At 45.4% G+C, this 19,863-nt stretch overlaps 1 protein-coding gene across 2 annotated transcripts in view; it reads left to right on the top strand.

Moving 5' to 3' along the window:
* CUNH10orf143 (chromosome unknown C10orf143 homolog) overlaps positions 1 to 19,863 on the top strand; it is a 46,493-nt gene that overhangs the window by 13,463 nt on the left and 13,167 nt on the right. The window contains exons 1-4 of one of the 2 annotated variants that reach the window (XR_005793759.1): positions 1,153 to 1,163; positions 3,923 to 3,924; positions 17,641 to 17,769; positions 17,876 to 17,938. Coding sequence is in view for 1 of the 2 variants with exons in the window: in XM_040486806.1 (XP_040342740.1) it covers positions 17,641 to 17,769; positions 17,876 to 17,938 (192 nt within the window). In the remaining variant the exon portion in view is untranslated. Of the gene's footprint in view, positions 1 to 1,152; positions 1,164 to 3,922; positions 3,925 to 17,640; positions 17,770 to 17,875; positions 17,939 to 19,863 lie in introns of those variants that run through there. The other variant, XM_040486806.1, reaches the window with a different exon arrangement.

The following is a 19,863-nucleotide window of genomic DNA, read 5'->3' as shown; positions in this document are numbered from 1 at the left end:
GTTGAAACTTAACCCAATGTGGTTAAGTTTGAGGGACTCAAGTTTAAGGTTGTAATTATAAATGCTTTCTGTCCTATTTGATTTCAACTGTGTTAAGTGTGTGCGGGTTGTACACGGCAGCAGGAATGCCACGGCGAACTAAAACCGGTAACAACGCGAATGTTTTCTCCACAGAATTTAGTTTGCCAGCCCAGCGTGTGACTTTGTTGAGCTGTGCTGTTCCCTGCAGGTTGGACAGCGGGCTGTGCACGTTACATTGACAGACATGGTTTTCCCTTCCTTTATACCTGCACACGGGTCTTGCCTTCAGTCCACGGATGAGCAAGCTTGAACTTTTCAAAACAGGCGGTAATTTGGAGTTTTAACCTGGAATGTTTTTGATGCAGCTGTGGAAATTTAGATGAAAGTAAATTACAGAGTTCCAATCTACCATTTTCACCAGTTCTTGGTATTATGAAGAGCTGCCTCTAAAATCAAGGGCTGAGGATGTTTTCTGTCCACTCTGCGCTGTGGAGAACTTTAGACCTACCTTTGCTAACACTTGAAAAATGATCCAGTAAAGCTGGGTGTCTTTGTCGGCAGAACCACTTAAACACGTTTATGGCTTTAACTCCAGTTGAGTAACCCTACGGGGGGTCTGCCTTCTAAAGAGAAAATTCAGAGTTAAATTTGCGTGTTTCGCCCAGAAGGGTGTGGATTTTGTAGCTCGTCTGCTGAGCGAGATCCCAGCTGTGAGAACCTGGTGAGCACCAGCGGTGGGGCCGACCCCAGACCAAACCCTTCACTCTGACTTTCTGTGCTCACCCTTTCCATCAAAATGATTGCAGCCCGTGCCTCAAGAAACAGGTTATTCCATTCTCTCGGTCATTTTTTATTTCAAGGTTGAGCTCATCTGTTGAGCTGCTTTCACTGTCTGTTCTACTCAGTTTAAACGTATTCTGCCACGTTCCCATCGGGGGGAGGAGAAGTTTGCCAGTAACAGTTCCTCTTTGGTTGTAACTCTGATGCCACCTTGACTCTGCCACCTGCACGGAGCCCGGTCACGTCTAGTTGTTTGCACATTTCCTGATAGATGACACAGCAAGGTCAAAATGGGGTAACGGTCAGTCTTGGCTGGGGGTCTCTCAGGGGTCTGTCGGGCTCAGCGGCCACGCCGGGGGACCGTGACGTGGCTTCAGCATCTTCAAGTGTCAGATGCCCGGAGCCGAGCGAGGCGTATTGTAGGCGTTCAGCAAATACTTTCTGGCTGATCGGCGTGTTGAGGGTTGTGTGTGCAAAGGAACGGAGGGAGGATTACACTAATGCATAAAATCCTTGGTGCTTTCAGAGTATTTATTTAGGGAAATTTTTAATTCGGCTGGTAAAGCCCTAACGGTGTGCTCCATCATCACCCTCAAGGTCGTGACTGCGCTTCCTGTCTTTTCAATTTCTTTCTTGCATTTATGAGCAGAACAGTGTTGTTTAGGTGTTTTTTCAAGTGCACAATGAAACGATTTTTTTTGGCTAATCAATTGTGCAGCCGTCACCCCAGTGTTGGGTCGCTTCTGGTACCTCGTGTGTCCCCATTTTGCAGTAAGTCCGTCCCTCCCAGCTCCAGGCAATTGCTAATCTACTTTCTGTTTTTCCAGATTTACCTTTTCTGGAACTTTTGTCTAACCAGAATCATATGGGTTTTGTTGTTGTTGTTGTTGTTGTTGTTTGTGTGTGTGCAGCTGGCTTCTTTTACTTAGTGTGACGTTTTCCAGGCTCATCCATGATGAAGCAGGTATCTGTAGCTTGCTCTTTTTATTGCTAAATAATGCTCCATTGTATGAATACACCACACTTTGTTCATCCAGTCACCTGTTGGTGGACGTTGTGTTGTTCTTCCTTTTCGGCAATCACAGGTAATGCTGGAAATTTGGGAAACTCACATGCAGATCGTTGTATGTACACACGTTTACATTTCTCTTAGACACCTAGGACTGGAACTGCTACTTCGTACGGCAAGTGTGTGTTTGCCTTCCCGAGAAACTGCCAGGCTGTCGTCCAAAGTAGTGGCACGGTTTGCACCCCCACTGGCAACCTACAGAGGGTTCCAGTTTGTCCACGCTCCTGGTTAGAGTCCTCCTGGTAGGTCTGAAGTTAGCCATCTCGCTGTGGTATTAATCTGCACTTCCCTAGTGACTTGCTATTGAACATCTTTTCATGTCCTTGTTTATCACTCGTATCTTTTTTGGTGAATTATTCAAATCTTTTGCTCATATTTAAAAATGGCCTTGTTTGTAATTTACATACCATAAAGTTCACTCTTTTGAAGTACACAGGGCAGTAGTTTTAATATATTTACAGAGCTGTGTAAATGTCTCCATAATCTACATAAAGAACATTTTCATGACCCCTAAAAGAAAGCTGGTTCCTGTAGGCAGTCACTCACTATCACCCTCCCCTAGCCCTTAGCAACTGCTGATTGACTGTCTCCATCAGTTTGTCTCTTCTGGACATTTCTTACAAACGGAATCACGATATTTGGTCTTTTGTGACTAGCTTCTTTCACTTGGCCTGATAATGTTTTTGGGGTTCAGCCCTGTTGAAGCAGATACCAGTATCTAATGCCTTTCTGTTGGTAAGTCCTACATTGTGTGGACACACCATGTTTTGTTTATCTGTTACTCAGCTGATGGCATTTGGGTTTGTACTCCTGGGATTCTGCAAGTAATGCTGCTATGAACGTTCATGTACAAGTGTTTGCATGGACGTAATGGTTTCATTTCTCTTGGGTGGATACTTAATTGTGGAATTGCTAGGTCATACGGTAACCTGACGACGCTTCACGTTTTGAGGAATTGCCAAACTCTTTTCCAGAGCAGCTGCCCCCACGTTCCCACCAACAGCAAGTGAGGGTTCCGGTGTCGCCACACGCTCCCAACACCTGTTACTGTCTCTCTGTGATTACAGCCATCCTAGTGGGTGGGAACTGGCATCCCATTGTGGTTCTGATTGGCATTTTTTAATGACACATGATGTTGGGGCACCTGGGTGGCTCGGTCGGTTAAGCGTTCAGCCTTGGCCTCCTTCGGGTTTCAGCTTAGGTCAGGATCTTGTGGTTCGTGGGTTCGAGCCCCGCGTCGGGCTCTGTGCTGGCAGCCCAGAGCCTGGAGCCTGCTTCGGATTCTGTGTCTCCCTCTCTCTCTTTGCGCCTCCCCTGCTCGTGCTCTCTCTCTCTCTCTCTCTCTCTGTCTCTCAAAAATAAAATAAAGATAAAAAAAATAATGACAAGTGATGTTAAATATTTTTTCATGTGTTTGTTGGCCTTTTGTGTATCTTTGTTGGAGAAATCACTATTCAGATTCTTTGCCCACTTAAAAAATTATGTTATTTGCCCTGTTCCATTGAAAGACTTCTTTATATCATTTGGACATATATCTTTTAACGTATACGTGATGTATAAACGTTTTCTCTAAGAATGTGGCTTGTCTTTTTATTTTTTTGATGGTGCGTTTTAAAGCCCCAAGGTTTTGGATATCGATGAAGTCCAGTTTATCAATTTGTTTCTTTATGGATCATGCATTTGGTGTCATGTCTAGAGATCTTGTCCTATGTTCCCCTCCACAAATGTTATGCTTTCAGCTCTTACATTTAGATCTCTGACCCATGTTACGTTAATGTTTGTGTATGGTGTATAGACAGGGCCCAAAGTTCCTCCTTTTGTGTGTGGACGTTGAGTCATGCCAGCACCATTTGTTATGAAGACCGTGCTTTCCCTACTGAATTGTCTTGGCACCCTAAATGTCAGGGTCTGTTTCTGGATTCTCGGTTCTGTTCTAGATGTTTATCCCTGTGCCAGTACCACACCGTCTTCATTATTGTAGCTTTTTTAAAAGTTTGTTTTAAAGTTTATTTATTTTGAGAGAGAGAGAGAGAGAGAGAGAGAGAGAGAGAGCGGTGGAGGGGAAGAGAGAGGGAGAGAATCCCAAGCAGGCTCCCACACTGTCAGCACAGAACCCAGTGCGGGGACTTGATCCCACAAACTATGAGATCAGGACCTGAGCCGAAGTCGGACGCTCAACCGACTGAGCCACCCAGGAGGCCTCATAATTGTATGTTTTTATGACAGTTATGTTAAGTTTTGACATCTTTTTCACACACTGTTTGGTTTTTAGTGCATCTTTGGCTGTATTTTTCAGTCTTGTCTGACTAGTTAGACTGAAAACTCCCTGAAGGCCCAGCTGTATCATTGCAGATCCCCAGACCTCAGACAAGTTGGTTGAGGGTTTGGGGCCTCATGTTTCTCATCTGCAAAGTAGAAAAAACATTCCTCCTGTCATACGGCTGTCGTGAGGGTCGAACGATCCTGTTGTGAAGTGACAAATGTGGAAACACCCCCGAACTGTACTTGGGATCGTGGCAAGCGACATTTATCAGGCCCGGCCGGGGTAGCTCAGTCCGTGTGCCTGCTTTCCTCGAGATCCCTAATGGTCACCCGGGGTGTAACCTGGGTCTGTGGTGGGCTTCGTAATCTTGCACACCTGCAGTGGGTCCTTGGTGAGTCCAGTGTGCCCATCCGTGGTTTTTCCTCTAACCGGAAGCGGACGTGTGGTTTTTCTCTTGCTCTGTCGTCTTCCTCTCCTAGAAGTTGTCAGTCCTGCCTCTGCTGCCTCGGGCCGCGTGTCCCCTTGGCCTCCCTCTTTCCCCAGACCTGGTCGGGCGTGCAGCCCGGGAAGCCCACGCGTGGTAAGCCGAGGGGTCGTCCGGACAGCGGTCACAGCCGAGGAGGGCACAGCACCAGCATGTGAGGTCCCTGTGGTTAAAGTTTCAGCATGTCCTGGCGGCACGGGGTGGAGAGCAGGAATCCTGACTTCTGGTGTCCGTGGTTGACTCCGTGTCACGTGGCACCGTCCCGTAGAAAGCAAACCTCCCGAGGCGGCAGGGTCATTTTCCAAGTGACGGTGTCACGGAAGCAGGATCTGCGTGTGACGGAAGCGGTGTTTTCTTTCTAAATGACGGTCTGCGGGGCCTTGTGGATCTCGCTGCCAGCACTCACGGTCCCGTATTCGGGGCTGGTGGCCATCCACGTCCGCTCCTCCAGCAGGAGTCAACTTTCCTTACCGAGCTGAACAGCCTTGCTCAGCAGACTGCTTCTGGTAACTAGGCCTCCGTCAGCTGGCAGGACACTTTTCAAATACAAACGATCTTCAGGAAAAAGGCCGTTCGTCACTAAGAGTCCCCACAGTACCTTCCGAATGAAAGATGAGGGGTGTGGGCGTGTGTGTAGAGACTTAACCATCAGTCGCATCCTGAGTTGCAACGATCTGCACCGGTAGTTCACTTTACATACACAAAGCATACACTTTATGTGCTCGATTCGCATATTGGTGTATTTATTAACTATGCTCAATTCATGGTGTTTAATGTTTGAAGACCGTGCCGTGTTCTTGCTGTGCTGATTGAGGAGAAGACACGGTGCGTTTCTGTTCAGACGGCCCAGGAAGTCGGCATCTTTTTGCTTCTCTGCATCCCTGTGGCGTGTGGAGCGGAGGAGCCGGGCTCCAGCGCTGGCCGCGTGTCCGGGTTCGGCGGGTGGCCGTGCCCCGTGTGCCGGGATTCCCCGTTCACCGGCTCACCAGCGTGTCCGCGGGGGCGTCGTGGGAACGTCCCCAGCCCGGCTTCCGCAGAGCCTGGAACGGCGTCCCTGCCCCGCGCCCCCCTCGGCAGGCTGGGCGCCACCACTCCCAATAAAGGGACAGGTCGGTGACAGCACAGGTGGGATCATGCAGTCTGCGGACCGCAGCTTGTCTTTGCCAGACCGGCCAGGTTTCTTTGTTCCGTCATTGGGTAACCCGAGACGCGTTTTGTATTTTAATTCCTGCGTCTTCTTAGTGTCTCCTCTTAGCCAGCCGTGTTCCCGTGTGAACTCTTCTCTGGTGAGGCTGCCGTTCGACTGATACTCAGTTACTGTTTAGTGACGGGGTCTTTGTGTGCACTCGGGATTTTAGTTTCGTTCATACGGTGCAAGTGTCTTAGCTGGGTGGTACATCTTCATCTGCCTTTATGAAGGCTGACATATCCTCTCTACGAGGGAGTAAAAGGGAGCCGTGTGGCACAAGCATCCCAGAGTTAAATGCCTCTGTAGCCTTCATTTCCCTTTGGTCCAGGCCCATCCATAATAGCCGGACAATTTGCCAAGTAAGTGTACAGGTCAATAGCATATGCAGTCAGCTCTCAATAATCCACCGTAAATAGCAGAACACATGAATAATTTAATCCACTCCGCTGGCCGGGGGCTCCCCAGCAGGTAACCTGCACGTCCCCGAGGGGAGCCCAGCTCTTACCGACCACCTAGGTACCAGCGTGAGTCCCCCTTTTGCCTGCCACGGGTGTGGGGGCCCAATTCCCCAACCATCTGAGCCACTTAAAGAATGTCAGCTTGTCACCACGCATGATCACAAGTCTACTGACCTTAATGTGCCAAATGTTATTTGACCCCACACAGAAATGGTTTCGAATGTGCTTCCCCGGTGTTTTAGATTTCATCCAGAAAGTGTGGGTTCTTACTCATAGTCCCCTGTCCGTGCCCCTTGGCTTTCCCCTTTGGCAAGTGTGATGTTATTCAGAAAGGAGCAGGGAAATGATATTGTTCCCGATGGGGGCGAGTTGAAGCCTGTATACAAAATGACACGGGGCGCATTTACCCTTTCCACTTTTTCCCTTTAACCCAGATTGTGGGAAGTTGGCAGTAAACCAGTTTTACCATCATACTTCTTTTTATGGGTGCAAAGATCAAGCATGTCCTGAATAACCAGAGATCTAGTCCTTGATCCTGTCTTTTGCGGTACTTTCGTCTGACTTGGACGGAGGCACAGAAGGCCCCGTTTTTGCAAACGTTACGAAGATAATAAGTAGGATTACCGCAGGATCCTTCGGGAGGAGGATTGGATGTCCTCTGCTAGACTAGGAAGCAACACGGATGTCAAATTAAACTTAACGAAGGCGCCGAGGGGAGCCCTTCGCCGCGAAGGGGAACACTCAGCATCGGGCTGTTTCATGTGGAGAAGACTCAGGGACAGTGGAGGATGCCCGCCTCCCTTGGACCTGCCAGGCCATGTGGCCGCTGCCTGTTCAGCTAGGCATCAGACACACTGGCTAAGTCCTAGAAGGTGGCCGTTCTGCTATCCACCGTGGGGGCCACTTGGCTTTGCAAGTGTTCGTTATGGTTTAAGAGGGGTGCTGATGGTTTAGAAACTCTGGAGCAAGGTGTCTGGGATAGGAAAAGTCCGGAAAACATCTCAGGTGTGGGCTAGTGAAAGGCAGCAGGAATAGTGGGCGGGAGAGAGGAAGCCTCAAAAGTACCTGAGCAGGATTTGCAAGCATCTGGAAGGATGTGCATCTCATGCATGAGGGAATATTTATTTTATGTTGCTCAAGAGGGAAAAATTAGAATCAGTGGGTTGAGATTATGGGAAAGCAGTTTGGCTTAACTCAGTGTTTCTAGAAGTGTGGTGCACATACCACCAGGGGTATAAGAGATGGTTGGGGTTTTTTTTTTCATTTTTAAAACCTTCAAAATAGTTACAGATTCACAGAAAGGTTGCAAAAAACATCGTATAGAGAATTCAGGTATAGCCTTCGGCTAAACAGCTTATGTGATCATAGTACTGTGAGCTGAGCGTGAAGTTAGCACCAGTTCAGCGTGTTAACTAGACTAGACCTTACTCCCGCCTCCCCAGTTCTCACACTAACAGGCTTCTCTGACCCTGATTGAATCCAGTGTCCACACTGCACCGAGTTGTTGTGCTTCTGTGGTCTCTTCCAGCCTGTGGCACTTCCTCAGTCGCTCATGACCTTGACACTTTTAATGAGGAGGGGTCAGTTATTTTGTAGAGTATCACTCAGTTTGGGTTGTCCCATGGCTTCTATGAGTAGATGAAGGCCATGCACTTTGGGCACAAAGACCGCAGGGGTGACATCACACCCCAGTGCGTCGTGTCAGGGCTTCACAATGTCAGTCATTACTGCTGATGTTGATCTTGTCACTCGGTGAAGGTGATTTCATCCACTGTAAAGCCACTATCTTTCTCTTGGTGATTAATAAGATCCTCGGAGGAGGGGCCTGGAGACAGTGCCAGTATCCTGGTTCTCCTTAAACTTCTACCCATAGATTTTAGCATCTATTGGTCAATCTTGTTGGAAGTAACTTTCACTGTGGCGTTTACTTCGTGGTGACTTAGTGTTTTCCTTGTTCCTTTTACATAGTTAAGTAGAAGTCATCTGGAAAGGGGAACACTATCTCTTCTCCCTGAGTTCTTTGTTCAGTTGTTTATGTCGCAGTCAGACTCACAGGAATTTACTTTTTTCTCTGGATTTCAATCCAGTTGTTCCAACTGTGGCCATTGGGAACTCCTTCAAGATGGCGTTTCTTTGTCTTTTTGATGTGTCCTCATCCTTTTTTAAAAACTTCCTTATTTTGGGGGGCACAGAATGTCTCAGGCTCTTTTTATGCTTTCCCTGTTGTATGCCTGACCCAGTCCCTCCCCATTGGAGTCTCGATTCCTTTAATAATTTCTACCATTCCTGGAGAATGGTAGTTAGAAAGCAGCACCCACCTGTTCGGTGCAGTCTTGCCGCTCCTAGGATGCCACCGTCGTCAGCAGACGCAACTAGAACATGTAGGCATTGGTGTCTGTGTCTGTGTGTGTGTGTGTGTGTGTGTGCGCACGCACATGTGTGTGTGCACTAGTGTGTAGGTATTTGTATCGTTTACACTTTGTAGTATGTGCATTACACACATTTGTATGTGCTTCTGTGTCTCTGTCTGGATGTAAAAACAGCACATCCGGGTCTAATCCAGCACCACCAGGTGCTTTCATAGCCTCTCCCTTTCGTTATTTGTTTTTGTTTTTTTAATGTTTATTTATTATTTTGAGAACAAGAACCTGTAGTGAAGGGACAGAGAGAGGGAATCCCAAGCAGGCTCTGCACCACCAGCCTTACACGGGGCTCGATCTCACAGGCCGTGAGATCATGACCTGAGCCAAAACCAGGAGTCAGATGCTCAACCAACGGAGCCACCCAGGAGCCCTTCCCTTTCTTTAAATGTAACTTATTTCTGCAACAGAGAAACCTTGCTCTCATTATTTACAATATGTTTACTTATTTATTCAATCCTAGGATGCCAATAAAATAGTTTCAAAATTGCTAACCCTGTGAGAAACAGATTTGCTAACTGCAGTCAGTATTTGCATACTTTTTTTTTCAACATAATACTTAATTTTATTTTTTTAAATTTACATCCAAATTAGTTCGCATATAGCACAATGATTTCAGGAGTGGATTCCTTAGTGCCCCTTACCCATTTAGCCCATCCCCCCCTCCCACACTCCCTCCAGTAACCCTGTTTGTTCTCCATATTTATAAGTCTCTTATGCTTTATCCCCCTCCCTGTTTTTATATTATTTTTGCTTCCCTTCCCTTATGTTCACCTGTTTTTTATCTTAAAGCCCTCATATGAGTGAAGTCATATATTTGTTTTTCTCTAATTTTGCTTAGCATAGTATCTAGTTCCATCCACATAGTTGCAAATGGCAAGATTTCATTCCTTTTGATCACCGAGTAATACTCCGCTGTATATATATGCCACGTCTTCTTTATCCATTCATCCATCGATGGACATCTGGGCTCTTTCCATACTTTGGCTATTGTGGATGGTGCTGCTATAAACATTGGGGTGCATGTGTCCCTTTGAAACAGCACACCTGTATCCCTTGGATAAATACCTAGTAGTGCAGTTGCTGGGTCGTAGGGTAGTTCTATTTTTAGTTTTTTGAGAAACCTCCATACCGTTTTCCAGAGTGGCTGCACCAGCTTGCATTGCCACCAACAATGCAAAAAGAGGTCCTCTCTCTCCGCGTCCTCGCCAACATCTGTTGTTGCCTGAGTTGTTAATGTTAGCCATTCTGACAGGTGTGAGGTGGTATCTCACTGTGGTTTTGATTTGTGTTTCCCTGATGATGAGTGATGTTGAGCATGTTTTCATGTGTCGGTTGGCCATCTGGCTGTCTTCCTTGGAGAAGTGTCTATTCATGTCTTTTGCCCATTTCTTCACTGCATTATTTATTTTTTGGGTGTTGAGTTTGATAAGTTCTTTCTAGATTTTGTATACTAACCCTATATCTGATATGTCGTTTGCAAATATCTTCTCCCATCTGTCAGTTGCCTTTTAGTTTTGCTGATGGTTTCCTTACAGTTTTTTTTTCCCTTAGACTTAAGAGTTTCTAGCCTAAATAGTATCTGCCAGAGTTGCTGAGGCTAGTTCTGTAGTGGCTACGTTATTTGTTTGTAAAATAGTTTCATTTGTTATTATTTGTGTTTCATTTGGGTCTTCTCTCTCTGACGTCCTGGTTGATTTTTTAAAAATTTTTTTTTAACATTTATTTATTTTGAGAGACAGAGAGAGAGTATGAGCAGGGGAGGGGCAGAGAGAGAGGGAGACACAGAATTCGAAGCAGGCTACAGTCTCCGAGCTGTCAGCACAGAGCCCAACGCGGGGCTCGAACTCACTCGCAAACCGTGAGATCATGACCTGAGCCTAAGTCAGATGCTTAACCGACTGAGCCACCCAGGCGCCCCCCTAGTTGTTTTAAATTTGGTATTTTGGGGTAAGTGAAATGTCCCTGTGGTTCTAAGACTAGAGCTTCCGAGAACATGCGTGGAGAAGTGTCTGCTCCCACTTACACCTGCCATCCCTCCTTTTTACCTTTTCCCATCCACTCCCTGTGGGCATCCAGTCTCCTTAGTTTCCGGTACAGCCTCCCTGTATTTCTTTTGTACGGACGAGCAGACAGGTGTGTTTTCTTATACCTCTTCTTTCTTACATGAAGGGTAGGTTGCTTCTGTATGTATGGATGGATGTATGGATTTGTAATTTTTTTTAACATTGACTTACTTGTTTTTCAGTATATGAAATTTATTGTCAAATTGGTTTCCATACAACACCCAGTGCTCATCCCAAAAGGTGCCCTCCTCAATACCCATCACCCACCCTCCCCTCCCTCCACATTGACTTATTTTTGAGAGACAGAGCATGAGCAGGGGAGGGGCAGAGCGAGAGGGAGACACAGAATCCAAAACAGGCCCCAGGCTCTGAGCTCTCAGCGCAGAGCCCGATGTGAGGCTTGAACCCACAGACTGCAAAATCATGACCTGAGCCAAAGTTGGACGCTTAACTGACTGAGCCACCAGGCACCCCAAGGGTAGCATATTGCAGATCTTCTTTTGCACTTTGTCACTTCACAGTATATCCAGGAAATCGCTGCAAGCCAGGGCACAGAGGTCTTGCCCTGGTTTTTACGGTGGCCTAAGAGCTGCCCTGCTTGGGCACGCCCTGCTCCCGCAGCAGCTCTCCTGCTTAGTTAGCTCTGTGCTTAGTTAGCGGTTTCCAGTAGCTTGCGGTTCAACCAGTGCTATGGTGAGTAACCGTGTGCAGCCTTTTTTTCACATTGTTGTAGCTGTGCCTGGTGGGTAGATTCCTACAGGTGTAATTTCTGGGTTAGAAAGTCTGTTTGTAGCTCTCCTTCCGTATCACCAAGTTTCCTGCAGAATTTGCAGCGCAGGAGATAGGTGCCTGTTTCCCACAACCTTCCGGCAGAGTCTGGGTCACACTTGGAAGTTCTGCTGGTCTGACAGATGCCAAGTGGTATCCGTGGGGGAGGGGCAGAGCGAGAGGGAGACACAGAATCCGAAGCAGGCTCCAGGATCTGAGCTGTCAGCACAGAGTCCAACGCAGGGCTTGAACCCATGAGCCGCGAGATCGTGACCTGAGCCGAAGGTGGAGCTTACCCGACTGAGCCACCCAGGGGCCCCTTATTTCTGGACTTTTTATTCAGTCCCATTTGCCTATTTGTCTATCATCAGTACAACCCAGTTTAATTATAGAGTCTTCATGGTACGGTTTACTATCCAGTGGCTTAATTTTATTTTTTCATTTTTATTGATAGAAATATTAATGTAATGAATGTTTCTCTGATTACCGCTTTAAGTCCAATCCATAGAGTCTGGTATGTTCCTCAGGGTTTTCCTGCCTACTCTTGCATGTTTGTTTTTCCATGTGACCTTTGGTATCAACTTTGTAAGTCCATACAATAATCTGTTGGTGTTTTTACTGGCATTACATTGCATTTATCAATTAACTGTCATCTTTCAAATGTTAAGTCATCCTAACCTAGAATAGAAGATGCCTTTTCATTTGTTCATATCTACTTTTGTGTCTTTCAAGAATGTTTTGAGTTTTCCTCGTATAGGCTCTGTACAATTCTTATTAAACTTTAAAACGTTTGACCCTCTTTGTTGTAATTACTTAGAATGGACTTTTCTCTAATACTTTATTATATTTGAAGGCAGTTTTTGTAGGTTAACTTTGTATCCTAATATTCAAGGGATGGTTTTATTGCTTGGGTTAGTTTTATCATTGATTCTCTGGGGGGTTCCAGATGTACATTATGCTATCGTCTGCAAATAGAGATCGTTTTACTTCCTTACCCATTCTTATGCCTCTGCTTGATGTGTCTTTTGTAACTGCGCAGGGTAACATAATACCTCTAAGGTAGGGCACTGGTGAGCACAAATGGAGATCGGGCATCCTTGCCTCCGTTTTAGTGGAAATGCCACCAGCCTTTTCCCATTAAGTAAGATACTGGCATTAGGAATAGTGTATGTATATTTATCCTGTTAAGAATGTAACTCTCAGGTCATGATCTCACGGTTTGTGAGTTCGAGCCCCGCGTTGGGCTCTGTGCTGACAGCTCGGAGCCTGGAGCCTGCTTTAGATTCTCTCTCTCTCTCTCTCTCTCTCTCTCTCTCTCTCTCTCTCACACACACACACACACACACACACACACACAAATAAGTGATTAAAAAACATATATATATATATATATATATATATATAACTCAATTTCTATTTTCTGTGATTTTTATAGATGGGTTTTAAATTTTGGCAAAGGGTTTTTTTTAGCATCTGTATAGATAGCCATATGTTTTTCCCTTAGGTTTATTAGTACAGTGAATGCTACTGGATTTCTTAATATTGAACCCAACTTTCATTTCTGGAAAAAAATCCTACTTGGTCACGGTGTGTGGTCTGGTGTTAGATTCTGTTTGTTAATGTTTTATTTAATATTTCTGCATTGATATTCCTGAGGGGTACTGGCCTGTGATTGTCTGTCTTTATTGCTCTTTACCTGGTGTGTCAGTGTGACACTTGCTTCATTAAAGAACTTGGGAGCTTTTTCCGACCTTGTCAGTGCTCTGGGCAGTTTACATGGAGCGTTGGAACCGTCCGGCGATGAAGGTCTGCTCGAACCCCTGAAGCTGTCTGTCCGCCGCTTCTTGTGGGGTGCCTGCCTGCCCAGGAAGCGGCTCTTTTTCTTCCCTGCGGTCATCTGTCCCGCGTTCCGGCTGCAGTGGGGCCAGCCTTGGTCATCCGAGTGTCCTTAGGAACTTGTCCTTCTCAGCTACGTTTTCACATCTGTCTGCACAGACGTCTGTCTGCACAGACGTCTGTCTGCAAAGTCGTCTGTCTGCAAAGCCGTCTCGGGATTTTTAAAATTTCTTGTTTCCTCGTCACTTTCCCGGTGTCATTTCTTATTCTCTGTATTTGTGCTTTCTCCCCTTTTTTCTTGAGCAACTTAGCTGGTGGATTGTGTGTTTTGTCACTTACCACCCCCCCGACACACACACACGTACACACACAAGACTCAAGAGTTATTGTTTAGCTCTAGTGTTTTAATGGAAAACTCCACCTCATTAATCAGTTTTTCCCTCCATTGTTTCTCTCCATGCATTTTCTTTTGGGTTACTCTGTTGTTATTTTTATAGTTTTTATGAGCTGAGATTTGTTGGTTTATTAATTTTGTTTTTTTCACTTTTATTGATAAAAATATTCATATAATGAATTTTTCTCAGACTATTGTTTTAAATGCATTCCCTAGGCTCAGATACGTAGTGTTTTCTGTGTAATTACTTTTTCAAAATTCTATTCTTTTAGTTTCACCTAAGAGTCAATAATAGGATTTTTAAATATCCAAGTGGAAGTGCCTTTCTGTTTTGTTGTTGTTGTTAATGATGTATACTTACATTGCATTGTGATCAGAAGGTGTTGTCTGCAGTGTTTCTACATTATGGAAATTGTTGATGTTTTTCTTTGTGACCTAAATACACCATCACTTGTGGTGAACGTGCTATAGTTTTTTGAGAAGATGTACATTCTCGGTTATCAGGGTGTGCGGTTCACTGCGTATGCACAAGATCTGCCTTGGTTGATGATGTTGCTGAGATCTGTCTCCTTACTTACTCTTGTGCACTTGCTCTGTCTTGTACGGAGATGGTGTACTGAATCTCCCACTATGAGTACGTTCCTACCTGCGTCTCCTTGCATATCCTGTTGTGTCTGCTTCGTAGAAGTGGTGGTTGTATTATTTGGTGCACAGATTTCATGAGCATTGTGTCTTTGTTGCAGACTGTGGCGTTGAACATTAAGTGCATCCTCTTGTGTTTAATGCTTTGGGACTTGAATCCTACTCGGTCTCCTTCTTTCTTTTTGTTTTATTTACCTTTGTCCATTCTTTTAATTTTTGGCTTTTCTGAATGACTTTATTTTAGGTGTGTGTCTTGGATGCAGCATGCAGGTGGGGCTTGTTCTGTGAGCCCAGTTAAAAACTGTTTTCTTTTAATAGGGGGGTATTTGAACCTATTTTTACGTCCTTAGTAGCCTGTGTGATTAAACTCTTTATCGTCTCGCTTTCCTGTTTCTTTCTCGTATTCTTTAATACACCTGTTGCTTACACAGCACTGACCTGTCCATTAATCAGAGTGTTTGCCCTTTACCTCTTCCTTCACCTCACATTTTTAAGTTGAATTATTTCTGCTTTGTCACTATGTAATTTTTGCACATATGCCTTTCAGCTTAACTACACCTTTATTTTGGTCTAAAATACGCACTTACATATTTTTGAATGTGCCTCATAAATCCTTTGCTGGAGCCCCCAGTCATCACTAGATCAGATAAAGCTGACCTTCAGAAGGGCCAGTTGGGGGTACTGTCGTCCAAGTCCCTGGTAAGGCCCGTGCCAGTCAACTTCCTTTGCGTCTTCGTTAATCTGGGCCCGTGGGCCTCGAGGACTTTGTCCTTACCTTTGAGACCCCATAGCTTCATTAGGACACGTCTCAGAGTTGATTATCCTGGGTCATTTTTCCCAGGTACCCTGTGAGAACTTTCGTTTGAAGATTCACGCCTTTTTCTATGCTGGAAATGTTCTTACATGTTAAATCCTGGCTTTGCGGTTCTGTTTTGTTTTCCTCTTTCGGGAAGCCCGACTCACGGGTGCCACTGCTTCGTGTTCTCTCCCTGCCACGTCTGTCCTCCTCGTGTCCTGTCTTTCCTCGGTGCCTTTGTTACTTTTCATTTGGAGTTATTCTCCTTGGATGCTCTGTAGTTTATTCCTCATTTCTTTCTTTGTTTTTAATTTTTTGATATTTGTTTTGAGAGTGAGAGAAAGAGAAAGAGAGCAGGGGTGGGGCAGAGAGAGAGGGAGAGACAGAAGCCCAAGCAGGGTCCATGCTTCAGCGCAGAGCCTCACATGGGGCTCGGTCCCACGAACCGTGAGATCATGATTTGAGCTGAGATCAGGAGTTGGACGCTTAAACCTACTGAGCCACCCAGGCGCCCCCATTCCTCATTTCTGAGATAATTTTGTTTTCCTTCCATTATCTGATGCATCTGCTCATGTCACTTTCTCCCTGTTTTGGTCCTTTTCTGTTTTTAATTTTATATTTCTGATTCAGGGTAGTCTTTCCTGTCCTCAAATGTTTGAATACGTTTATGATTTTAGGGTGTAAATTCCAATTTTCTTTTGACTCATGGTGGTTTTCAGGAGTAACTCTTTACGGTATTGAGTGTTTTTAAAAGATTTCTAGTCTGACGGCAGCCTCTGCGGTTAATTTGGCCCAAGTGCAGGTGCCATGGCCGCTGTTGGCTGGCTGGTTGGTTTTGTTGAGGATGGGCAGGTTGAATCTCATATTTCCTTTTTGCTCATAAGACCCTACACTCTCCCTCTTTCTTTTTAGCTTTACACTCAGTTGCCAAAGGGTGGTTCTCCCTGCCTTTTTCCTGTTTTCTTCCCCAGAAGCTCGGAGTTTTGCCGATGCCCCTGTAAATGGTGTCTGTCCCCTTCTGCCACATGTGTGCACCTTCAGCCCCTTCCCTGACCCAGGCTCTCTGCTCAGGCACTTTGTAGCTCTTTCGTGTTTGTACTGGACTTTCTCACCCCTTTGCTGGTGCCGTTCTGTGTCCTATGCTTCTTCCTTGTGCCCCTGCTCACCAGAGCTCACGTCGGCAGGTGCATGTGTGAGCTGGGAGCACGAGGCGCCCCGCACTGGCACCTGCTGGCTTTTCTGTCTCTCACCCTGTTTTCCGTCGTTCACGTTCTCTGTCTTCACATTGTCCCACAGTGTGGTCTTGTGTAGACTCGTAGTTTGGTTAGGGGAGCCGTAGGGAAGTCATGGCTCGTAGCCAGCCTTGTCTTTGGCCACTTGGAGGTCGAGCACTTACCCCGAGAAAGTCTTCTCAGTGGGTTAAGGGACTTGGAGTTCAACGTTTTCCAGTTTAATCTCCAATTTCCATTTAGCCTGTAAGGCATGTTAGAGGTCAGTAAAACTAGCACTCTAAATCCATGATAGAAGGTTTCTATCCTGAGTAAATCCACTGAGTAAAAAAATAAAGTCAAATTAGAAAGTACAGACAGGTATTAGCACAGACAATACAAACGTGGTACGAACCTTGGTGATGGTTTGCCAGAGGCCAGGCGGCCGAGGGGGCAGCAGCATGAGCGCGGGGCCGCAGCGTGAGCGCGGGGCCGCTGAGCGGGTGGGAGCTGGTCCAGCAGCGGGGCCGGATGCCAGCCCCTGGCCGAGGTCGGGCTTCACCGCCACACGCAGGGGTCCTGTCGCTTGTCAGGTGGGCATCACTGAAAACAGGGTGGCCCTTCAGAAGGCTCAGTCTTGGGATCTTGAGAGTGAATGCGTTTTTCCTTTAGTGTCGGAGGATTGCTTTCGCGGTTGGCCTTCTTCAGTTCCTGGGGAAGCAGAAGCCAAGTGCTGACTTTCCCAAAGCTTATCAGTTACAGAGCATGTGTGCAACTTGAAAATAAGTACGATTAATTTGCTCCTCAGTGTCAGCAAGACCATAAAGAATTACTCACCTGTGAATTATTCATCTTGTATGAAGAAAGTTTGTAACTCGAAACCAGGCAAAATGTGTTGAAGCACGTAACTAGTTTCTGGAACAAAATTGATAGGTTTTGTATATTTTCAATATCAGTAAACCAGTCACAATAGTTTATTATAAGAGTTTCGCCGAAAATTGTTGCAGATGGCTACTTTAAATCTATAAAGCTAAGTAAACACCAAACAGTGCTACAAGTAATGAGGTTAAATGTAACTGATGGAATGGATTCCTGAAAGACGACGTTTAAAGTCACCCCCCGAACGCCCTGTAAACTTGCCGGGCTCCGCAGGGTCTGTATTTGCAGCTGACATTTTCCGAAAGCAAATCCAGTTAGCGTCGTGTGCTCTAGGAGGCTCTCTGAAGTGACATTTGGTGTATTTCAGAAGCGGGTGTGCAGGAGACTCGAGGCGGCTGGGCAGGAGCGAGGCTGCCCCCCGGTGAAGGTGAGCGCCCCCATGTCCTGGAGCGGCGAGGGGCTCCCTGACAGCGGCCAGCGGTGGCCACGCGTGGGGGTAGGTTCCATTCCCACCAATCCAGCTGTGACCCATTTAAATATTTTAATAAAAAGTGTAAATAATCACTGTTCTGATACATCTGCGGCTGTGATTTGTTAAATAGATTCCTCACAACGGTGGAAGGAACTCGGCCCAGCCTTGCCCGAGATGTATTGCGGGGGAATCTGTAAGTGCATTAACCTTCTCGCTGTGACATAGAAGACAGACTTGTTCTTAAATATTAGATCCATAAAACAAAGTTAATAAAAACGGCAATTACATTTCTAAGGAATGAGGGATGTAAATAAAAAGGTGCAGATTGATTTAAGCTTTTCTTGGCATTCTGCTGGGGTGCAAACTGATTTGTTTCCAGCTTCAGCTTGGAAACAGAAATGAAAATACACTTAACATTTTTTTCTTAACACAGAGTTCAGGGAAGGGAACAGGCCACTGGATACATTTAATAGAGATCATTTGAGGACGTCTTGGAGGAAAGCCCTGACCTCATTTAATTATCCGAATAGGGATGGACATTGTTTTCTCTTTTCCCTGCTTAAGCTTTCTTTCGTGTTTCTGTAAACTTTACAGAAACCACAGATTTCAGAGGGAGAAATGCAGTATTCCCACCATCAAATCAAAGTAAAGGAGGCCTAACATAGCCAGAGTCACATTCCCCACCTCCTGTATCGGGCAGGATATCGTAAGGTTGGACACTAGCATCATACCTTTGTTATTCATTTTGGACTTACTCTAAGAACAAGTTAATATGTCTTTTGATAACCTCTGTAATTCTTGGGGTTTTTTTAATTTTAAATTTAGAATCGTAATATCACAATAAAATGGAATTACGTTTAATTGACACATAGAAACCAGGAGAGAGAGAGAGAGAGAGAGAGTGTGTGTATCTGTGTGTATGTGAGTATTTCTTAGATTTCCTCCTACAGATTTTTAGAGAAATGTATTGCTCTGTTTCTGATAAGCAAAAGATTGAGTCAATAAATTATAAGATTTTCAGTGGATATATTGCAGGCTACTGTATTTTACAGTGAGAAGCAATGGTTTTGTTTTTAGTGAAGACCTAAGTGTCGGCTATCGCCCGTGTGAACCTCTGCTCACCTGAAGTCATTGGAGAAATAGAAACCAAGCTTAGTGTTTGACTTGCTTTGTAAAGGTGTGCTTTTCGAATTTTTTTTTTTTTAATGTTTATTTTTGAGAGAAAGAGAGCATGAGCAGGGGAGGGGCAGAGAGAGAGAGGGAGACACAGAATCCTGAGCAGACTCTAGGCTCTGAGCTGTCAGCATAGAGCCCACTGGGGTGGGGTGGCGGTGGGGGGGCTCGAACTCACGACTGTGAGTTCGTGACCTGAGCTGAAGTTGGACGCTCAACCGCCTGAGCCATCCAGGCGCCCTGCTTTTCGACTTTTTGTGGTCTTTTCGTCAGGAGAATTCCTGCGCGTTGTGCTTCATTCCCTGGTGTAGTCCTTGAACAAGGGCGGAGGCAGAGATCCAGTGGTCGGAACTTACTGTACTTTAGGTTGGTTCGTACAACAGCTGCACCTGCGCTGGATACAAATACGTGATGTTTACCTGGAGAGACACGGCCCCATTGTGAGTAAATTGTGTCAGTGCTGGTGACTAGATGGTGACCTTCCTTGTCCTCGTCCCATTTCCATGGAATGTATCTCTCAAATCCCCCCCTCTGTTGGGCAAATACTTGGGACGTAGTATGGATTCTTACTGCTCCAAGAGGTTGTGTTCTGGCATGAATGGCTTAAAGAAAAAAAAATTTGGCTCAAACAGCTGATTGGATCATTTTAGCTAATATTCTGTTTGAACAACAGTATCTATTTGATTAGGATTTTTCCTTCCTTTGTAACTCCCTAGGCTTGCCTCTGTTATGTTTCATAGGAAATGAATCTGTGAGCAGAGAACCTATATTGATATGTAAATACATCATTTTTTCGTTAGTGCTCGATATTCTTTTCATCTAAATTTCAGAAACCGACTTTAAAAAATCAGTTTCCCTTTATCAGTAGTCATTCTCAATAAAACTTTACCCAGGCTTGGGTGATTTAATATTTACACCCACTGTTTCTAAAAGTCTTATGTAAAT

The sequence above is a fragment of the Herpailurus yagouaroundi genome, unplaced genomic scaffold (assembly GCF_014898765.1).
Source record: "Herpailurus yagouaroundi ecotype Mexico unplaced genomic scaffold, PumYag 163, whole genome shotgun sequence".
Classification (NCBI taxonomy): Eukaryota; Metazoa; Chordata; class Mammalia; order Carnivora; family Felidae; genus Herpailurus; species Herpailurus yagouaroundi.
Note: the sequence above shows the minus strand (reverse complement) of the source record. Positions and strands in the feature narration are given on the sequence as shown.